We start from the raw sequence: 18,234 nt of genomic DNA, 5'->3' as shown, positions 1-18,234 counted from the left end.
GGGGGGTTGATATAGGACTGAAGTTAGGGGTAGGTTCTTCACTCAGCGAGTCGTAAGTTCATGGAATGCCCTGCCAGTAGCAGTGGTGGACTCTCCCTCTTTATGGGCATTTAAGCGGGCATTGGATAGGTATATGGAGGATAGTGGGTTAGTATAGGTTAGGTGGGCTTGGATCGGCGCAACATCGAGGGCCAAAGGGCCTGTACTGCGCTGTATTCTTCTATGACCCCAGTGAGACTTTATCTGGGGTATTATGTGGAATATTGGTTTCCTGATTTAAGGAGGCTACAAATGTATTGCAGGAGTTCAGAGTCGGTTTACTAGGCCAGTACCTGGAAGGTGAGGATTGACTTATGAGAAAGGATTGGACAGTTTTGACAAATCTACGGGAGGTTTTTTGAGGATGTAAATAGTAGAGTCCATAAGGGAGAACCAATAAACGGGGTGCATTTGGATTTTCGGAAATGTTTTGATTGGCACATCTGAGGTTATTGTGCAAACACATGGGATTGGTGTGATAGACTGACTGGCATTATGAACTGGTTAGCAGACAGGAAACAAAGTCAAAATAAATGGGTCATTTTTCCAAGTGGAGGTGGTATGACATACTGCAGAGATCAATGCTTGACCCCAACTATTTACAATATATATCAATGATTTGAATGAGGGAATCAAGCGTAATATTTATTTGCCCAATACAAAATGTGCACATGTTTAAGGTAAAAATCTAGAAATTATGACATTTAAGTTTTTCCTCTTTAGGTCTATCTCTTCATGCTGATTATATAGAAGCTCCTGCTGATGTCATTGGTCCCTACATGGACCATGATAACTGAATCCATTCCCTTTTAGCCCTGAGCAGATATTCTGAACCCTAGCACAAAGCAGGCAACACAGCTACCTGGACACATACAAACTCTGCTTCCAATTTCTTTACTTCACCAAGTATTATTCTGCCATCACTACTGTCTAGAATGATTGCATTGCCTCATGATTAAGTAATGCTTCAATTTTAAAATTTTCATCCTTTTTTCATCTTCATTTCCTCAGACTATTTTTGCAACTTCTTCCAGTCCCAGAATCTCAGTCCATCTGTTGGATGCATTATTATCCATGCCGTTGTTATACCCACACTCAATTATCCCAGCGTTCTCTTGGTCAGCTTCCACCTTCAATAAACTTCCCCAATCAAGTATCTTAGTCTGCAACAGATCCTGTTTATCCAGGCCTTTCATTACTGACTTACAATGGCTCTTGGTGTCCCATACCTTCAATTTTAAATCTTCATCTGTAACTTCAAATCTTTCAGCCTTGATTATTTATGTAACCTCTTCCAGTCCTCCATCGCTCATACAAACTCTCTATTCCTTTGACACTGGTCTCTTCTACATCCTCTTACACTTTACACCACAAATGGTGGCTTTGGCTTCAATCACCAAGGCCACATGTTCTGAAGTTCTTCTCCTGAACTTCAGATTCTGTCCAAGTCACTCTCTTATTTTGGATCTTCCTTGTAATCCATTGTTTTGCCTAAGCCAATGACCATTCCCATTTGGCTCATCATCAGTGTTTGATTCTGCCTTTGTGGAGCATCTTAGATATTATTTTAATCATAAAGAATTTTATAAATTCAAGTTTTACTGATATTGGAAATAAAAGCTGCTTCAGTGAAACAAATTCCACTATTTTTACCTTCTAAACTTTTGAAAGGTTTGAAACCTAGTGACGTATGTTTAGGACAGTGTATTCCCATGACTGGACTATTGGGATTATAATATACAATTAACTTTCTACATAAAACATAAATAAAACTGGCAGTCAAATCCTTTGGGAATCTTAAAAAGCCATTCTTTTGAGACAATTTTCAAAGCAAGACATTGGAGACTGTAATTTAATTCTGCTGCACTACACAAAACAAGATTTTTGTCTTTGCATCAACTGAGTGCCTGCTGAATTTCTATATTCAGCTGTAGGCCCATTAGTCAGGAAGGTCAATGACATTTGATATTTTGAGAACATTGGCACTCAGATGAATTTGCTGCTTTAAGATGATGCATAAAACATAGATTGAAGTGTTACCTGAGAATATATTTTTTACCCAGTGAGCAAATCTCAGGAATGAGGGCACCTGCATTTTTAACTGTTAAAGGGTAATCGAACGAAGAGTTAACCATCCTTAATCAATCCATCGTTAAGGTGGTCCGGTATTTGACTTCAGATTTTATGCATGATCTAAATCTATTCACTGTACAAATCAAATGAGATATTTTTAATGACACTGTCTCGTTTCCATTCAGTTGTGGGACAGCAGTGTCACTGGCTAGTCCAGCATTTATTACCATTCCCAATTGCCCAGAGGGCAGTTAAAAGTCAACCATATTGCTGTGGGCTTGAGGTCACATGTGGACCAGACCAGATAAGGATGGCAGATATCTTTCCTTAAAAAGGGAGTTAGTGAACTAGATGGTTTTTACAACAATGGTTATATGGTCTCCTAAAGGATGACTTTTATTTCCTAATTGTTTTAACTGGCTAACATGGTGAGATTTGAACCCGTGTCCCCACAGCACTATCTTGGGGTCTCTGGATTGTTAAACTTTGCGATATTACCACAATGCCACCACTTCTCCATATTCTCACTGTTCTATCCCCAAAGTATCCAGAATAGGAGTGATCACATCCACCCAGCTGTTGAACAAGGTATGTGGTTTAAATGACCCAGGGAAAATAGGAAAGAGCTCAGTATAGGAACTGGGACAGTGATGAAAGATTGTGATGGAAGATGAAACCAAATTCTTATCACTGTAACCCCCTCCAATGGCAGCCTGAACCAGACTCAATCTGAGCCGTGCTATTAGCCAAGACTCTTCAAAACCATCTAATAGTATTCATTTAGATACACACTTTCAATGCCAAAGTATACAATGAAAAGTGCTGGAAATGGGATCAGATTAATTTGGTGGTTGTTTTGACTGCCACGAGTGTACTGTACTGTAAAGGTCTATAATTCAATGACTCCATGACAAACATTTAATAACTGACTGTTCTAAGCATGGAAAGATTTGTGGTATAAGAAAATTGAAAATGTATTGTTAGTTTTGTAATGAAATTAATTAAAAATACATAGGCTTAGATTATACAATTGGTTTGTCAAATGCTAAATTAGGAATAAAATTGGAAAAAAAGGCTGAACCAATGAATTTTCACTCCAAGATTTTAGCAATAAAGAACAAAAGCATTGAGAAATTAGATTTGTTTTATAATTCAGATTGACAACTGAACTGTTAATGTTATCCACCTTGAACCAATTTAGTCAATTGAGGTGTGATCGTGATTGTAAAACAGTAAATCTGAGACCTCCCTCACGGCACAGCCTGTGAGTGATTACTTCAATCTCTGGATCTAGGCTTTTTTTGTATTGACTTACTAAAGGAACACTATCTATTATTCTGCATTGTATTGGTACAATAGATGTTTGCTAATGAGAACATCTCTATGACAACTGAATGTTTCTTGTGTCTGAATGTATTCATTAAAAAGCATCACCTTCCTGACAAAATGTTTGTTAAACACATGTCATAATGTCATAACCTGTTCAAAACACAACATCCCCATCATTTATACCAGACGTTATTATGACAAAAAATGTCCTTCTCCCTCTCCAAACAAGATTTGTGTCCTGCCAAACTTTTTTCTGTGAACTCAGTGCTGAATTACTTTGGCTATTGATACTGAATTGTGAATGTCTAGAAACCTTGAAAGGAGCTTTGTACCGTCACTTCATTCAGAAACCGAGATAAACAATGAGAGACTAGCGCAGGTCACCAAACACTAAAAGAATAATGTGCAAGATGAGATAAATCAAGAAGTATTGATTAGATGATACTAAACTTGAATTTAGAAAAACAATGCTTGACGACTTAAGGAAGTTGGATGAAATGTTAAACCGAGATCTCTACTGTCCTCTCAGATGGACATTATGATTTAGATTTATGATATATTATAGATATTATTATTTAGAAACATGGGTTTTAAACTGGAAAATCAATTTATTGCCTTAAATTTGATTTGTAGTTCTATATTGTATGCGTTAAGAAGGGAAAGGGTGTAGTTTTTGTTCTGTGAGTTGTGATGGGGTGAATAGAAATTGATTTGTTTATATATGTTATACCATGGTTGTTAGTCTCATAAGGTGAACAGCTCAATGCATTAAGTATAAAAATTATTGAATTTAATGAGCTCATATTATGTAATAAGTGAGAGGCTTAAGCAGTTTCTTTAAACTTTTCCAGAAGAGACATTACTGAAAAGAATAGCATTGGGTGAATTTGGAAATTTGCTAAAATAAATTGGTTACAATGATGTCAACTGATCAAAGAATCTTCAAGTGGAGGCAGGGTGACCTTTCACTGAGGCTTGAGTATCTGTACGTTTGTTGAGGGTAAAAGGATTGGATCTTTATTTCTGATATTTGTAATAAGACTTTCAAATAACTTTGGTGAAGAATGACATTGTGTTCTTTCTTTTGTGTGTAATAAACTTTTACGCTTGTTTTGTCAAAAGTACATTAAAAGCCTCTTGTGAATACATTCAGTAACTGACAGTAAACAAATATCAAAAATAAAACTTGCCATCTGTCAAGCCAGATTTCATTCTGGGATTTTTACTTGTCCAATATTACCTTCAGCTCCGATCACATCAACAAATACGCTGGTATTTAGAAGAAGAGCAGGGGTAGTCTTCCTAGGGCCCTTTCTAATGTGTATCCCTCAATCAAACCACAAAAAGAAATTGGTCATAATCACATTACCATTTGTGGGAGCTTGCTGTGCAGAAATTGACTGCTACATCTTTTTACATTACAATAGAGACCACACTTTAACTAAGCAGGGACCTTTGTCTGGTTATTTGTTGAAACTGGAGAAATGTTAATGGGATAGTTCAGAAAAGAATAGTTTGAGACATCGAGGAGATATGGTAAGGTATGCATAAACTACTGAACAGGACATGAGAAGGAATTGTAGAATATTAACTTATCTCAATTTTTTATTATTATTCACTCATGGGATGTGGGTATCACTGGCTTGCCCATCCCTAGTTGCCTCTTGAGAAGGTGGGGGTGAGCTGCTTTCTTGAACCGCTGCAGTCCACCTACTGTGGGTTGACCCACAATGCCTTTAGGGAGGGATTCCAGGATTTTGATCCAATTGACAATGAACCAACAAATATATATTTCCAAGTCAGAATGGTGACTGGCTGGGAGAGGAACTTATAGGAGATGGCCTTCCCATGTATCTGGTAAAGCACAGCAGGTCAGGCAGCATCCAGGGAGCAGGAGAATCGATATTTCGGGCATGAGCCCTTCTTCAGGAATGAGGAAAGTGTGTCCAGCAGGCTAAGATAAAAGGGGACTTGGGGGGAGGGGTGTTGGAAATGCGATAGGTGGAAGGAGGGATCCCTTGAACTCAGCACCGCCTTCCTAACCTGCAATCACTTCCTGACCTCTCCGGCGCCACCCCCACTCCGGCCTATCACACTCACCTTGACCTCCTTCCACCTATCGCATTTCCAACGCTCTTCCCCCAAGTCCCTCCTCCCTACCTGTTATCTTAGCCTGCTGGACAGACTTTCCTCATTCCTGAAGAAGGGGTCATGCCCGAAACGTCGATTCTCCTGCTCCTTGAATGCTGCCTGACCTGCTACGCTTTTCCAGCAACACATTTTCAGCTCTGATCTTCAGTATCTGCAGTCCTCACTTTTTCCCATTTAACTGCTTCCCTTGTCCATCTGGATAAAAATAATCATGTGTTTGGAAGGTGGTGTCTAAGGAACCTTAGTGAATTTCTGCAGTGCATCATGTAGATGGTACACACTGCTATTACTGACTATCGCTGGTGGAGGGAGTGGATACTTGTGGATGTGGTGCCAATCAAGTGGCTGCTTTGTCTTGGAGGGTGTCAAGTTTCTTGAGTGTTGGGTTGTGTCCATCAGGCAAGTGGGGAGTATTCCATCACACTCCTGACTTGTGTCCTGCAGATGGTGGACAGACTTCAGGAATCAGGTGGTGAGTTACTTGCTGCAGGAACCCTAGCCTCTGATCTACACTTGTATCCATTATATTGATATGGCTGTGTCCAGTTCAGTTTCTGGTCAATGGTAATCTCCAGGATATTGATTGTGGGGGATTCAATGATGGAAATGCTTTTAAATGTCAAAGGATGATGCTTAGATTCTGTCTCATTGGAGATAGTCATTGCCAGACATTTGAATGGGTTACTAGACAATTGGGAGAAAGAGTAAAAAAAAATGTGGTGCATCCAAGGAGCAGGTGAGTCGACATTTCGAGCATTGTCAGCCCAAGCCTGGATATTGTCCAGATCTTGCTAGATTTCAACATGACTGCCTCAGTATCACCCCCAATTTTATCTGCTCTTATTCTGTTTACTAACCTTCCTCCAGGTGGGAAGTTACTGAGAGCCTTTTGCAAATTCAAAACAACACATTCACTGGTCCCCTTTATCAATGTTATCATCCTCGAAAATATTCTAACATGTTTATCAAACATGATTTTTCTTTCGTTAATCTATGTTGATTCTGCCTAATTATGTCATTATTATTTCTGGATATGTTCCCTATATTGTGATAGTTTTTTGAAAGGGAAAAGGACAGATTGTACATGTTTGTCAATCACCATCCTCATGCACAATAATCACGTCTTTATTCATTCATTGAGACTTGCTCTTTAATCTAAAATAGATCATTTCTGAAAGAACTTGTTTCTTTATTGTTCAACAAAGACCCCTGCTCCCACAAAAGGATCAAATATCTTAAGTTAAGAAAACCCTTGAGAAATTGAATCCCAACACAATTTGAAAGAAAGGATTGATCTGAAACTTGCACTGGGTGTACCTAACCGGATACACATTCAACGAAAGGCCTTGATGCAGGGAGTGCGATGACTCATTAAAGGCTGGACATAAAGACAAAGTTCAGTCAATGGGAAACTTAGACTTTCAGATGTAGGTACTGTCACATGGAAATGTAGAAACTGCTTTATAAATCCAGATTCCTGAAAACAGATTGTGACATTTTAGAAACCATTATTGCAGCAACTATGGTTTGTGATTTTACATTTATCGATTATAAAAAAAGTGAAGGAACAACAATTAGAAAATAAGATGTTCTGCTGATTCTTATAATTTTCTTTGGCTAAGTGTTGGTTTAGTTGAGTTTCATGGAGTGTTTCTCTCCATGAGAACTCATCCTCATACCACATCCTCCTAAGCTAACTAACTACCAACACCCTTCTACAGTGTCCCACTCACCTCATTCCACCATTCACCAATCCAGAAGATTCCGGAATGGATGGCATCCCTCATGCTAGTGCCATTTTTAAAAGTCCATTGTGTACCTGGGCAAGCAATGTCAGTCTGAAGTTGCTCTGCATGGCTGCTGATGTTTGTCCCAGAGGTGGCTGGCAAACAGACGGTGGCTGGGTGGGGTGGAGAGTTAATCAGTCCCTGTTTTGTGGACATGGACCTGCTGGACAGGGTAAGGCAGAGGCAGGACATCCTCCTCCCCCAGGACCAGCAGAGGAGGCCCCAAACAGACCCTGCCCAGCTGGTCTGAGGTTGCCACCTACCCTGGGTCACTGCAGTCTCAGTGTCGGGAGGAATGCCCAGCACTATAGGAAGGGGGTCAAAGGCCTTCTACACTCTGCCAGTGCACATGCCACCACATCCTCTGTGATACCTCGCCCTCACTCTGTCTCTATTACTGCATCCCTCACTCACTCTCACCCACCCCAACCCCCAACACCACTGACCCTGCCTGCCCTCTGCACTGCCCACTCACTCTCTCGGGGCACCCCCCCCCCCACCCTGCCAGGCCAACGTTAACAGCTGTGCACCCACTCCCATATCCCATAATACCCATCTCTCCCTCACTCCAGAAGGGAAACTTGCCACGTTGGTGGGGAGGAGTGGGGGGAGCGGGGGTGCAGAAAGGGTCCAGGGGGTTGGTGGCTGCCCGACATTCTCCTCCCTCAGCCCCTTACGTGGAGAGGGTCCTGACTCTACCCACCCTGAGGGGCTGACTGACCATGCCGAGGCCCCTGGACTGGTCTGGGAGGCTGCCCTTGCCTTACTGCACTGGCAGCCCCTGAGTGAAGTCTGTATCCCTTGCCCTGACGGAGTCCTGCTGCCAACCGTGACAAGCTTCCTGGCTTTGTGCCTGTACTAACCAGCCGAGCAACACAGCAATACTGTCAGCCTGGTGTCTCTGACTGAGGGCCAAGACACTAAACAGCAAGGTAAGGCAGGGATGCAGTGAGCATCGGGATAGGGTCTGAGTGAGTGAGGACTGACAGGGAATGAGGATCCCGGAGATGCAGCCTGGGGCAGGCCCTGAGCTGGTGTGGGGGTGTCCCTGGGCACACAGTGTCCTTGCTGCACGGTTACACTGAGAGTTACTGGGGTAGTATTGAAGAGCAGAGTGTCCTGTAAGTGGATCAGAGATGGGCCCTGAGGGTTCATGGAGGCTGGCACATGTTTGTAGGCATTGGTGGTGGGTGGTTGGTTGGTGCCCATGGAGTGTGTTTGCAGATGTTGGTGACCTGTATCCAACATGATGGCTGATTGAGCCAGCAGCTGAGGTGACCAAGTATCCGGTCTGAGCTCCATGACTGGAATTTTCAGCATCTAGTTTGTTCATGAGCAGGTGGTACAATAGGAAGTTGCATATTAATGAGGCAACATGTGCAGTTAATGATGCCCCTGCTGCTCAGTGAGGATCTTGACACCAGGAACATAGCTAAAGATGCGTCAGGTTGACTCTTTCCCGGGATAGAACTCGCTAGACCTCCCCTGTGATTCTGCCACATTTCTCCCAAACCCCACGTCATTCAGGCCCTATAGGATTTTGTCCATCAGTGTGCAATGTGCTGCTGTCCTGAGGATGTAGAAAGGCTCAGAATCCATTTCACAGCGAGCTAAAACTCCCAACAACCCTTTACCCCTCTGTGGGGTGGCATCTTCTGCCAAGCATCAAAATGGTGTTGCAATGGAAAAAGTTTGGAAAATGCTGATTTAATTGAATAATTCAAAGGGCTTAAAGTTTTGAAGTCCTTGAAAAAATCATTCGAAGCATGGCAATAGTGAGAAGGTAATTTCAACTCTTTGAGGATGAAGTAAGAGCAGAGCTAACCTGTGAGCTCTGCACAAACCATGTGGACAGTCATTACCAGAGGGTGGATCAGACTATGATTTCAAGTGCTGCATTGCTGAATCGTTTTAGCATTCATTCATGGGCTGTGGGTATCCCTGTCTCAGCCAAAGTGTGAATGGTTTGATAGGCTATTTTAGAGAGAAGTTAAGGGTCAACCATATTGCTGTGGGTCTGGAGTTCAGTTCCTCACACCAGTCTATGTTCCCTGTTCATACAAACACATGAAAGATGGCACTCAACCACAAGTGGCTCTCATTGACTGTGGGAATGGGCTTTAGTTTGAATCTGTGCCTTCAGAACAGGAATTTATTGAAACAATATAATATGTACCAACAGAATCCAGCTCCTTTACCTTATCTAATATTACAGGTGGCTCGGTGGTTAGCACTGCTGCCTCACAGCGCCAGGAACCCGGGTTCAATTCCTGCCTCAGGCAACTGCCTGTGTGGAGTTTGCACATTCTCCCCGTGTCTGCGTGGATTTCGTCCGGGTGCTCCGGTTTCCTCCCACAGTCCAAAGATGTGCAGATTAAGTGAATTGGCCATGCTAAATTGCCCGTAGTGTTAGGTAGATTGGTAGGGGTAAATGTAGGGGAATGGGTCTGGGTGGGTTGCTGTTCGGAGGGTCAGTGTGGGCTTGTTGGGCCAAAGGGCCTGTTTCCACACTGTAGGGAATCTAATCATAATTACTCTGCCATTTTAACTATGAGCTAATATCAGCAAAAAAGAATGAAATTGAATATTTGATTTTGATAAACCCAGCTTTGAAACAAATTGTGACAAATATGTAAATGTCAAAACCATAAAAAACACAAGTTTAGAGCTATTTTATTGTCAGCAAAATGAAAACCAATTAGCTAGCTTTGGAGTTAATGGTGAATTAAAGAATTCTAGACATGATTTCATAAGGAGAATTCTATAAAAACTCAATCTTTCATCTTATTTCAATAAGTGCTGTGTGTTCTAAGTTATTGAAATGTAAAATCTTTATAGGATGATGAAAACATTCAGAATGCTGTGTTAACTTATGTTTGCCATATGTGCTTTGAATGCAACTTCAAGTTATAAAACCCATTTAAATGCCACAGGGGAGTGGAATGAATTGGCAACCTCTATCAAGATGTCAGTATAGGAATGATTGGTTAAATGGCCTTCTCCTGTGCCACTCCATACTGTGATTCTACAAATTCCATGCAAACCAATTTTCTTACTCTTCTTTGCTTAAAATATATTCAGTCATTCTGCACATTTTAACATGGAATAAAACTATGAAGAAGTTAACAGATGAATAATCTTAACTACATATGAAATAATACACAGCTTTATGATTGTTTGATGGTCCTGATAATCCAGCTACGAAACCTTGCCACAGCTGTGTATACCCCAGGAAACCTTCCATCGCCGCACAGCTTGCCCCAAGACACTATGCCATATACTCTGCCCTTGCAAATCAGCGGGCCACCTGAATCTCCCTGAGAAAAAAAATCAAAATTGCAAATCAGTTAATGGCAGTAATGTAGGAAAGTCTTCACAAAATAACTATAGTTACACCCTCTTTTAATAACACAAACCATTTCCATTGTAAGCACAACTTAATCAATACTAAGTGCAATAGCAAATGCATTTTTGTTGCTCTAAATAATTTTTACAGTACATCGATGAATCAGATTTACTGTTTACTTATTCCAAGTCCATAGATTTTGACATTTGAATCCAATAGAATGAAAAACAGAAATGGATTATGATTTGAAAGGTTAAAGTCTAAACTGCACCTAACCCAACAAAACAACTCTTCACAGAATGTTAACTTAAACATATCATATTTCTATCAGAGAAATCACAGAGCTTAGCTTCAGGGATTAATTGGCTGCTATTCTATCTCACAGTCAATGAAATAATGAAAGAGGAGGGCAATTTTATGATATCAAGTATTTGTTTCACTGCATATGCTTAAAAGCATCATCTGCAGATCAAAACTAGCATAACATTGAGAAATATCAATCTTGTGTTTTGAATTTAATGAACATTGGACGTTAATCTTTTATGGATGCAAATGTGGAAAATAAATTACTATTTCTATAATGATGCAGGGTGGGGGAACAAGCTTTTAAACTGTGTTTTCATTGGCTGAAACCTAAGGCTGTTAACTAACCAATCTAAAACTAAGGATGCAAGTGCTTGATGTTTATGTCGTGAGTAAATCTTTGCTGCAGTTTATCATCCTCATGTCTAGTTCATTGGCTCTCCTTTATTATGTGTCTTATACTGAAAGCTAGTAAGTAATTAGCGATGGCTCCAGAGTAATGTCAAGCCTCAGCAATTAGATGCATCGACAACATGTTACAATGAAAATTCCTAATCAAATATCAAAAAATGTTATAAAATCCTTCATCAACTTTATTGAAACAAAATACTAATCTCTGTTCCCCTGGCTGAGGCTGTGAGTGGGTCAAACAAGTTAGGAAGCTATCAGGCAAAATATGGCCTTGATTCAGTTGGCTCTCCTTGTTCAAGAAAATCACAATATTGCCACAATTTTCCAACCAAACTGGAAAATAGAATGGAGGGAGGAATTCATAAAAATCACAATCACCAGAGTGAATTGTTGGAGCAACGGCTGACTATTGCCCACGTTCTGATGGACTTCATCCTAGCATCTGAAGAAAAATGGCTCGTGAGATTATTGGATGAGGTAAAAACAATGACTGCAGATGCTGGAAACCAGATTCTGGATTAGTGATGCTGGAAGAGCACAGCAGTTCAGACAGCATCTAAGGAGCAGCGAAATCGACATTTCGGGCAAAAGCCCTTCATCAGGAATAAAAGCACAATCCACCCTCCCATCCTGGCACTTTCCCCTGCCATCGCAGGAACTGTAAAACCTGCGCCCACACCTCCTCCCTTACCTCTATCCAAGGCCCTAAAGGAGCCTTCCATATCCATCAAAGTTTTACTTGCATGTCCACTAATATCATTTATTGTATCCGTTGCTCCCGCTGCGGTCTCCTCTACATTGGGGAGACAGGGTGCCTCCTAGCAGAGCACTTTAGGGAACATCTCCGGGACACCCGCACCAATCAAACACACCGCCCCGTGGCCCAACATTTCAACTCCCCCTTCCACTCTGCCGAGGACATGGAGGTCCTGGGCCTCCTTCACCGCCGCTCCCTCACCACCAGACGCCTGGAGGAAGAACGCCTCATCTTCTGCCTTGGAACACTTCAACCCCAGGGCATCAATGTGGACTTCAACAGTTTCCTCATTTCCCCTTCCCCCACCTCACCCTAGTTCCAAACTTCCAGCTCAGCACTGTCCCCATAACTTGTCCAGACTTGTCCTACCTGCCTATCTCCTTTTCCACCTATTCACTCCACCCTCTCCTCCTGACCTATCACCTTCATCCCCTCCCCCACTCACCCATTGTACTCTATGCTACTTTCTCCCCACCCCCACCCTCCTCTAGATTATTGGATGAGTCAGCTTTGATTTTCTAAAGCCTCCTTGATTCAGGGATGGCCCCATTAGATCAGAAGATAGCAAATGTAATTCCTTTGCTCTAAAAGGAAGGGAGACCGAAACTGCCGGCTAGTTAGTTAACATATATCCAATTCAGTATTAAAAGTTATTATTAAATAAATTACAGTAGAACACTTGGATAAGTTCAAAGTGATCAGGTAGAATCAACATGATTTTGTGAAAAGAAAATCATGTTTGACCAACCTATTGGAGTCTTTTGAGGAGGTATTAATACTATAGGTTAAGGGGAACCAGGGGACATCATACAGCCAAAGAGTCAAAGCTTCTTAGCTTTCCAGAAGGCTTTTGTAAAGGTTATTGCAGAAAATAAAAGCTCACGATGCAGGGTGTAGCATATTGACATGGATAGAAAACTGGCTTGCTAACAGCCATCTCTTGTTGGAAAGATGTAACAAGTGGTGTGCCATAGCAGTGAGAAAATGTGTCATTGTCGATTTTGGCCAGAAGAATACAAAAGAAGTATATTATCTAAATGGTGAGAGATTTCAGAGCTCTGAGATGCAGAGGGATCTAGGTGTCCTAGTGTATGGATCACAAAATGTTAGTGAGTAGGTGCAGCAAGTAACTGGGAAAGCTAAAAGAATATGATCACAATGTGAGGAAATCAAATAGTAGGCAAGTTATTTTTCAATAATACAATGAGACTGCATCTGGGGTACTGTATGTAGGATTGATCACCTTTTTTAAAAAAGGACAGAAACACACTGGTAGGAAAACAGAGAAGGTTTACTGGGATAATACCGAAAAAGAGAGGATGTCCTATGAGGAAAAGGTGGTCAGGCTGGGGTTGTATTCATTGGAGGTTAGAAGTGTAAGAGGTGACTTTAATGAAACATAAGAGCTGCGAAAGTATCATGACAGGGTAGATGTGAAGAGGATGTTTCCCCTTCTCTGAGAAACCAGAATTAGGAATCACCATTTAAAGACAGATGAATGATGGGTTTTTTTCCTCTGAGGATCATGATTCTTTGGAATGTTATTCCTGAAAAGGTGATGAAAGCAGAGTCCTTGAATATTCTTAACAGGGATAGGCAGAAATGTGGATTTGAGGTTACAGTCAGAGCAGTTGTAATCTTATTGAATGTGATGAAGGCTCAAGGGGCTGAATGTCCTCCTCCTGCTCTGAATCAATATGTTCAAATGTAACCATGAGTGAACCAACTTGATATTAATAGGCCATGAGTAAATCTACTGTTAATGCCAACTCAGAAACTTAAGACTTTGATGTCCATTGATGGACAGCTTTCTGCCAGTGTATAGTTTTATTGTGAATGAACACTTTCATCACTTTGGGTCTGGGCTGGGTTCAAATCCGTGTCTCTCAGCTGGTGGATTATTGTTCTGACGCACTATATCACTCAGCTATGTCCATGTACCAATCTTAATTTAGAAAACACTCAACTTTGTCAGGCTTATGGTCTTACATTGATTACAGTTCACAGTAGAAGGTACGAATATTCTACATTTTAACCATGCCTTAATGTTGGGTGAAGCATCAGTACCTGGCACGAATCTTTTCCTCCAATTGTGAATCCAGCACAGATCATGTTTGTGGTGATGTTTCCATTGTAAGAGTCTGTGTGATTACACTTTGCATTAGATACAATGGGCACTTGAACTGCCCTCAAAATCCTTGGAATGAACTTTCCACTTGCGCTGACAAAGCCCCACCCAGACACTCGGCATAATGTGTCTGCAGTTAATGATGATTTTTGGCGAGGCAGAGGTACAATCCCAACAAAATAGTTCAGATTTGCAGGTCGTGAAAGCTGTTTAAGAGACATTTAAGAGACATCAGTCAGAAAGAAACATCAAAGCCCAGAATATTTTAATTCTAAGTAACTTTAATATAATCCAGTCTGTCTACATAAAGGACATGACATTTCAGAAATGATGGAACTAACTCAAAAACCAATAGCTGTATAAGGACATACAATATCGTGATTATTGCTAGAAAGTGTAAAGGCATTCAAGTAACCCACAACTGAAGAAGAGCTTATGCCCGAAACGTCGATTCTCCTGTTCCTTGGATGCTGCCTGACCTGCTGTGCTTTTCCAGCAACACATTTTCAGCTCACAACTCAATAATGGTCCAGTGTAATTGAACCATCACCAGTTTCTGGATTTCTCACTTGTCAACTGATGCTTTTGTTCTTGTTTTTGCTCCATGTGCTCCAGTGGGAGCAGGGATAGAGATCCACATGGACCCGCTCCGTTTCGGAACTTTTCACCAAGACGCACTCTGCATCTAGAAGCTGAGCCAGGAAGGGTCATCAAGATATTGTCCGTAGAGGTAACATCATTGCCAAGCTCTATCCAATCTCCACATTATCCAGGACTGATAACTGATCTATAGAACTTACTCAACAAACCATTGAGGGAGCTCAATGAATAAATGTTAACGTCACAACCTACCAATCTAAAATCAACCTTAGACAGTTTTTAATAACTGGCAGCTGCACAGAAGAGTCAGATGTGGCGAGCAAATCTTTCCCCTGTGCTTTCCCAATACACCACACCACAATTTACAACAAAACAAACAACATTATTAGCTTTCATCAGGATTGACAAAAGGTCACAGACCTGCTTTTTACCTCCATAGTTGCTGCCTGACCTGCTGAGGATTTCCAGCATTTCCTGTTTCTATTTCCAATTTCCAGCATCTGCAGTATTTTGCTTTTGCATTATTAGAACTTGATTAGGGTGCTATCCAGATTAAAATACCTCCTGGCTCCTTCTCCAAACAATGAAAATTTTCCAAGCCCTCGTTCATGGGAGAGCCACCTAGCATCTCCCAGATTATTTGGATGTTTTAATTCGAGAATGCGGAAAAAAACACCATCTTTAATGAGCCAGGTAAGCTGTGTCTGACACAAGTGTTAATGTATTGGCCCTCCAGGTGGCAGCTTGCATAATCATTCAACCAGAGGTTTTTATTTAATTACTGTCATTCTTTTGTCTGATTTCTTGGACCACCAGCCAAAGAGCTATTATATTCATATTTGTCAAACAGTGTCCTCTTTTTGGCTGCCTTAAGGTAAATAGCTACCATCGTCTCAAAACGGTGCCATCCAGGGAGGTGGTTGCATACATTGTGAGGAGCACCTCTAAAGAAGAAGTAACAGCCGGTTAGTAAAAGTATACTTTATGGGTTTTTTAAAAAAGTTTTAATTGGAAAATCTAATGTAGCAACTCCTTGCAAACTCCTATGTGTCTTATATATTCTTCAAGGGAGGACTTTCAGGTCCAGATTAATAACCAATGTAGATTTATTCAAAAAGAAAATAAACACATTGTGGATGCATCATGTGAGTGTTCAGATTTTCATTCGATGGTGTTCAAGTGACATTATTCATTTTACTGTTAAAGAGTAAAGTCTACAACAAATGACTACATTGTTAAGTCACGGAAAAAACTGCATTGGAACAAAGAGATGCTCCTGGTTTCTCCTTCAGCCCTGGTTTTGGGAGTTGTCACTGACTGCCAAAAGGAGAGATTTACAGATATGGTAATGTTCTTTTAAGTTGAACAACAAAACCAAGGTTGTACAGAAAATCAGGAGAAAAACTTTCTGAAAAGGTTATTTTATTGGGGAGAATGTGTTATGTAGCTTCAGGGATTGATTACAGTGTAAGTAGGTCAATAGAACTGGATACCCATCCCTTCATTTTTGCTAGTTATGGTGGCAGTTTTGCAAGCCCAGTTTCGATATAAATTAAATGATTGTTTAGGTTTGTGTTCAAACCCATTTATCCAACTAAAAAAGGAATTGAGGAATCCTTCATGGGAAACTAGATTTGTAGACAAGTGAACAATATGCACAATTAAGGAAAAAGAAATTAGTATTGATTTTGACATTAGTATTTATTGTTCTGGCAGATACATAATTACAAGTAAGAAGTTATATCTTTGAAAAGTTCTTGGTATTGCAGGAAGAGGTGAAGATACTTCAGCGTTTACTATTTACCGAGGCTCAATACTTACTGATATCTAGGGTTAACATTTACCTTAATCAACATGATGTCTGAATCTTTTCTCTTTGAGTCATATTGAGGATGGGGTATGATCTTTGATGGACGAAACAGTTGTTCAGTACCTTCATATCTAGTTAATGAGTGGTCCCCTGCTACGATTTGTATTGATTCAGCACCACTGTAATGAAGCAGGAATACACAGTTCAGAGGTTGTGCATCAATGTATTCTCCTTTATTATGTTAAATGGAATAGTTTATATTCAGAATGCCACTAACCCATAATTGCAGTGTGCAGCAGTCAAAACCCACCTCCGGTGGATCAGGGACCCCCCACAGTAATGGGTTCCTCCTGGTCTCCTCAGAGAAACCTGGTATTTGATGGAATGAGGTAACACTGAATAACCACCAACAATCCGCGACCAGCCTTGGGAAAAATTAAAATAAACAATCAAGTTTTATCATTTTATTCTAGCAGGGCCCAAGCAGATATGTTTAATCCACCAATCCCATTACAATCGGACATTGCCAGCTATAAGATGAACGTTTATGTTATGTATTATTCTTTCAGAAGTTTAATTTCTTTGATTGGACATGTTTTGCTGTAAAAAAATAAATAATAATTGGGCTGTTAGTGTAGGTGACAACCTTCACAGCTCTCTTGAGTTGATATGACACGTCCTAAGTTTCAGAAAATAAAATGACACAAAAAATTCAGGTTAATAGCTTCTGCTTTCAAAGCAATCCCAATTGAAGATAGAAAGTAAACAGCAATCAAGTCTCAGACATGACTTAAAGTCAGGAAAGTTCAAAGTTAATGTGCAAGCACTTACCAAATGCTCCAGGCAGTTTTGGGAAGAACAGCAACAAGATATAAATATGGGAGACATTCATTTTTATGGATATAGAAGGATCAAACTCCCACCAGCAGAGTAAAACTGAGCTCACTGACTGGGAAAAGCAAAGAAATGTTAGCTTAGTAAGTGTTCTTTTATTCTGAGTTTCCCCCGGCAGGTTCCTTTGTAACACTAGATATTGTAATTGGGTTTAAATGGGAATCTGTAAAACTGCAATCAAGCATTAACAACATGTATCAGATTTAACTGTAATTCTCTGCTTGAGGTGAAATAAATAATGTTTTGAATCACTTCAGCGTAGTAAACGCTGCTTCATTTTGGCCACAACCTGTCTATTTCAGCATGTTAAATGTTTAAAGTAATCTTTCATGCTTCTAAACTTTGCTAGATAAGAATATCTACTGTTGAAAGAATGGCTTTGCTTACAGGAAAAATGCAAACTTTCACAGAGTCATTCAGTACAGAAACAGACCCTTCAGTCCAACTCATCCATGCCAATCAGACATCCCAATCCGACCTAGTTCTATTTGCCAGCATTTGACTGTTTCAATTGGCTCAAAAGGGTATCAATCGAAGGTTAAAAAGTGTTTTGCTTTTGAGCTATATTTGTCTGATATTACTGAATAAATCAAGTTTAAGAACTTT

General features: G+C 40.5%; 2 protein-coding genes across 3 annotated transcripts in view; one reads left to right on the top strand and one right to left on the bottom strand.

Annotated features, from left to right (window-relative positions):
• The window catches only part of LOC122540482 (trypsin-like), a 79,812-nt gene that overhangs the window by 36,993 nt on the left and 24,585 nt on the right, over positions 1–18,234 (top strand). The gene's annotated exons all lie outside the window — the stretch shown is intronic.
• Positions 10,056–17,669, bottom strand: zmp:0000001088 (trypsin). Its single transcript, XM_043676353.1, has 5 exons — positions 17,566–17,669; positions 17,012–17,159; positions 16,769–16,913; positions 14,264–14,530; positions 10,056–10,696 (listed from the first exon to the last, which is right to left on the bottom strand). Exons 1-5 carry the CDS (start codon positions 17,624–17,626, stop codon positions 10,547–10,549), a joined length of 771 nt encoding a protein of 256 aa, XP_043532288.1. The 5' UTR covers positions 17,627–17,669; the 3' UTR covers positions 10,056–10,546.

Source organism: Chiloscyllium plagiosum, chromosome 34, assembly GCF_004010195.1.
Source record: "Chiloscyllium plagiosum isolate BGI_BamShark_2017 chromosome 34, ASM401019v2, whole genome shotgun sequence".
In the NCBI taxonomy this organism is placed as follows: domain Eukaryota; kingdom Metazoa; phylum Chordata; class Chondrichthyes; order Orectolobiformes; family Hemiscylliidae; genus Chiloscyllium; species Chiloscyllium plagiosum.
This window is presented reverse-complemented; position numbering and strand designations above follow the sequence as displayed.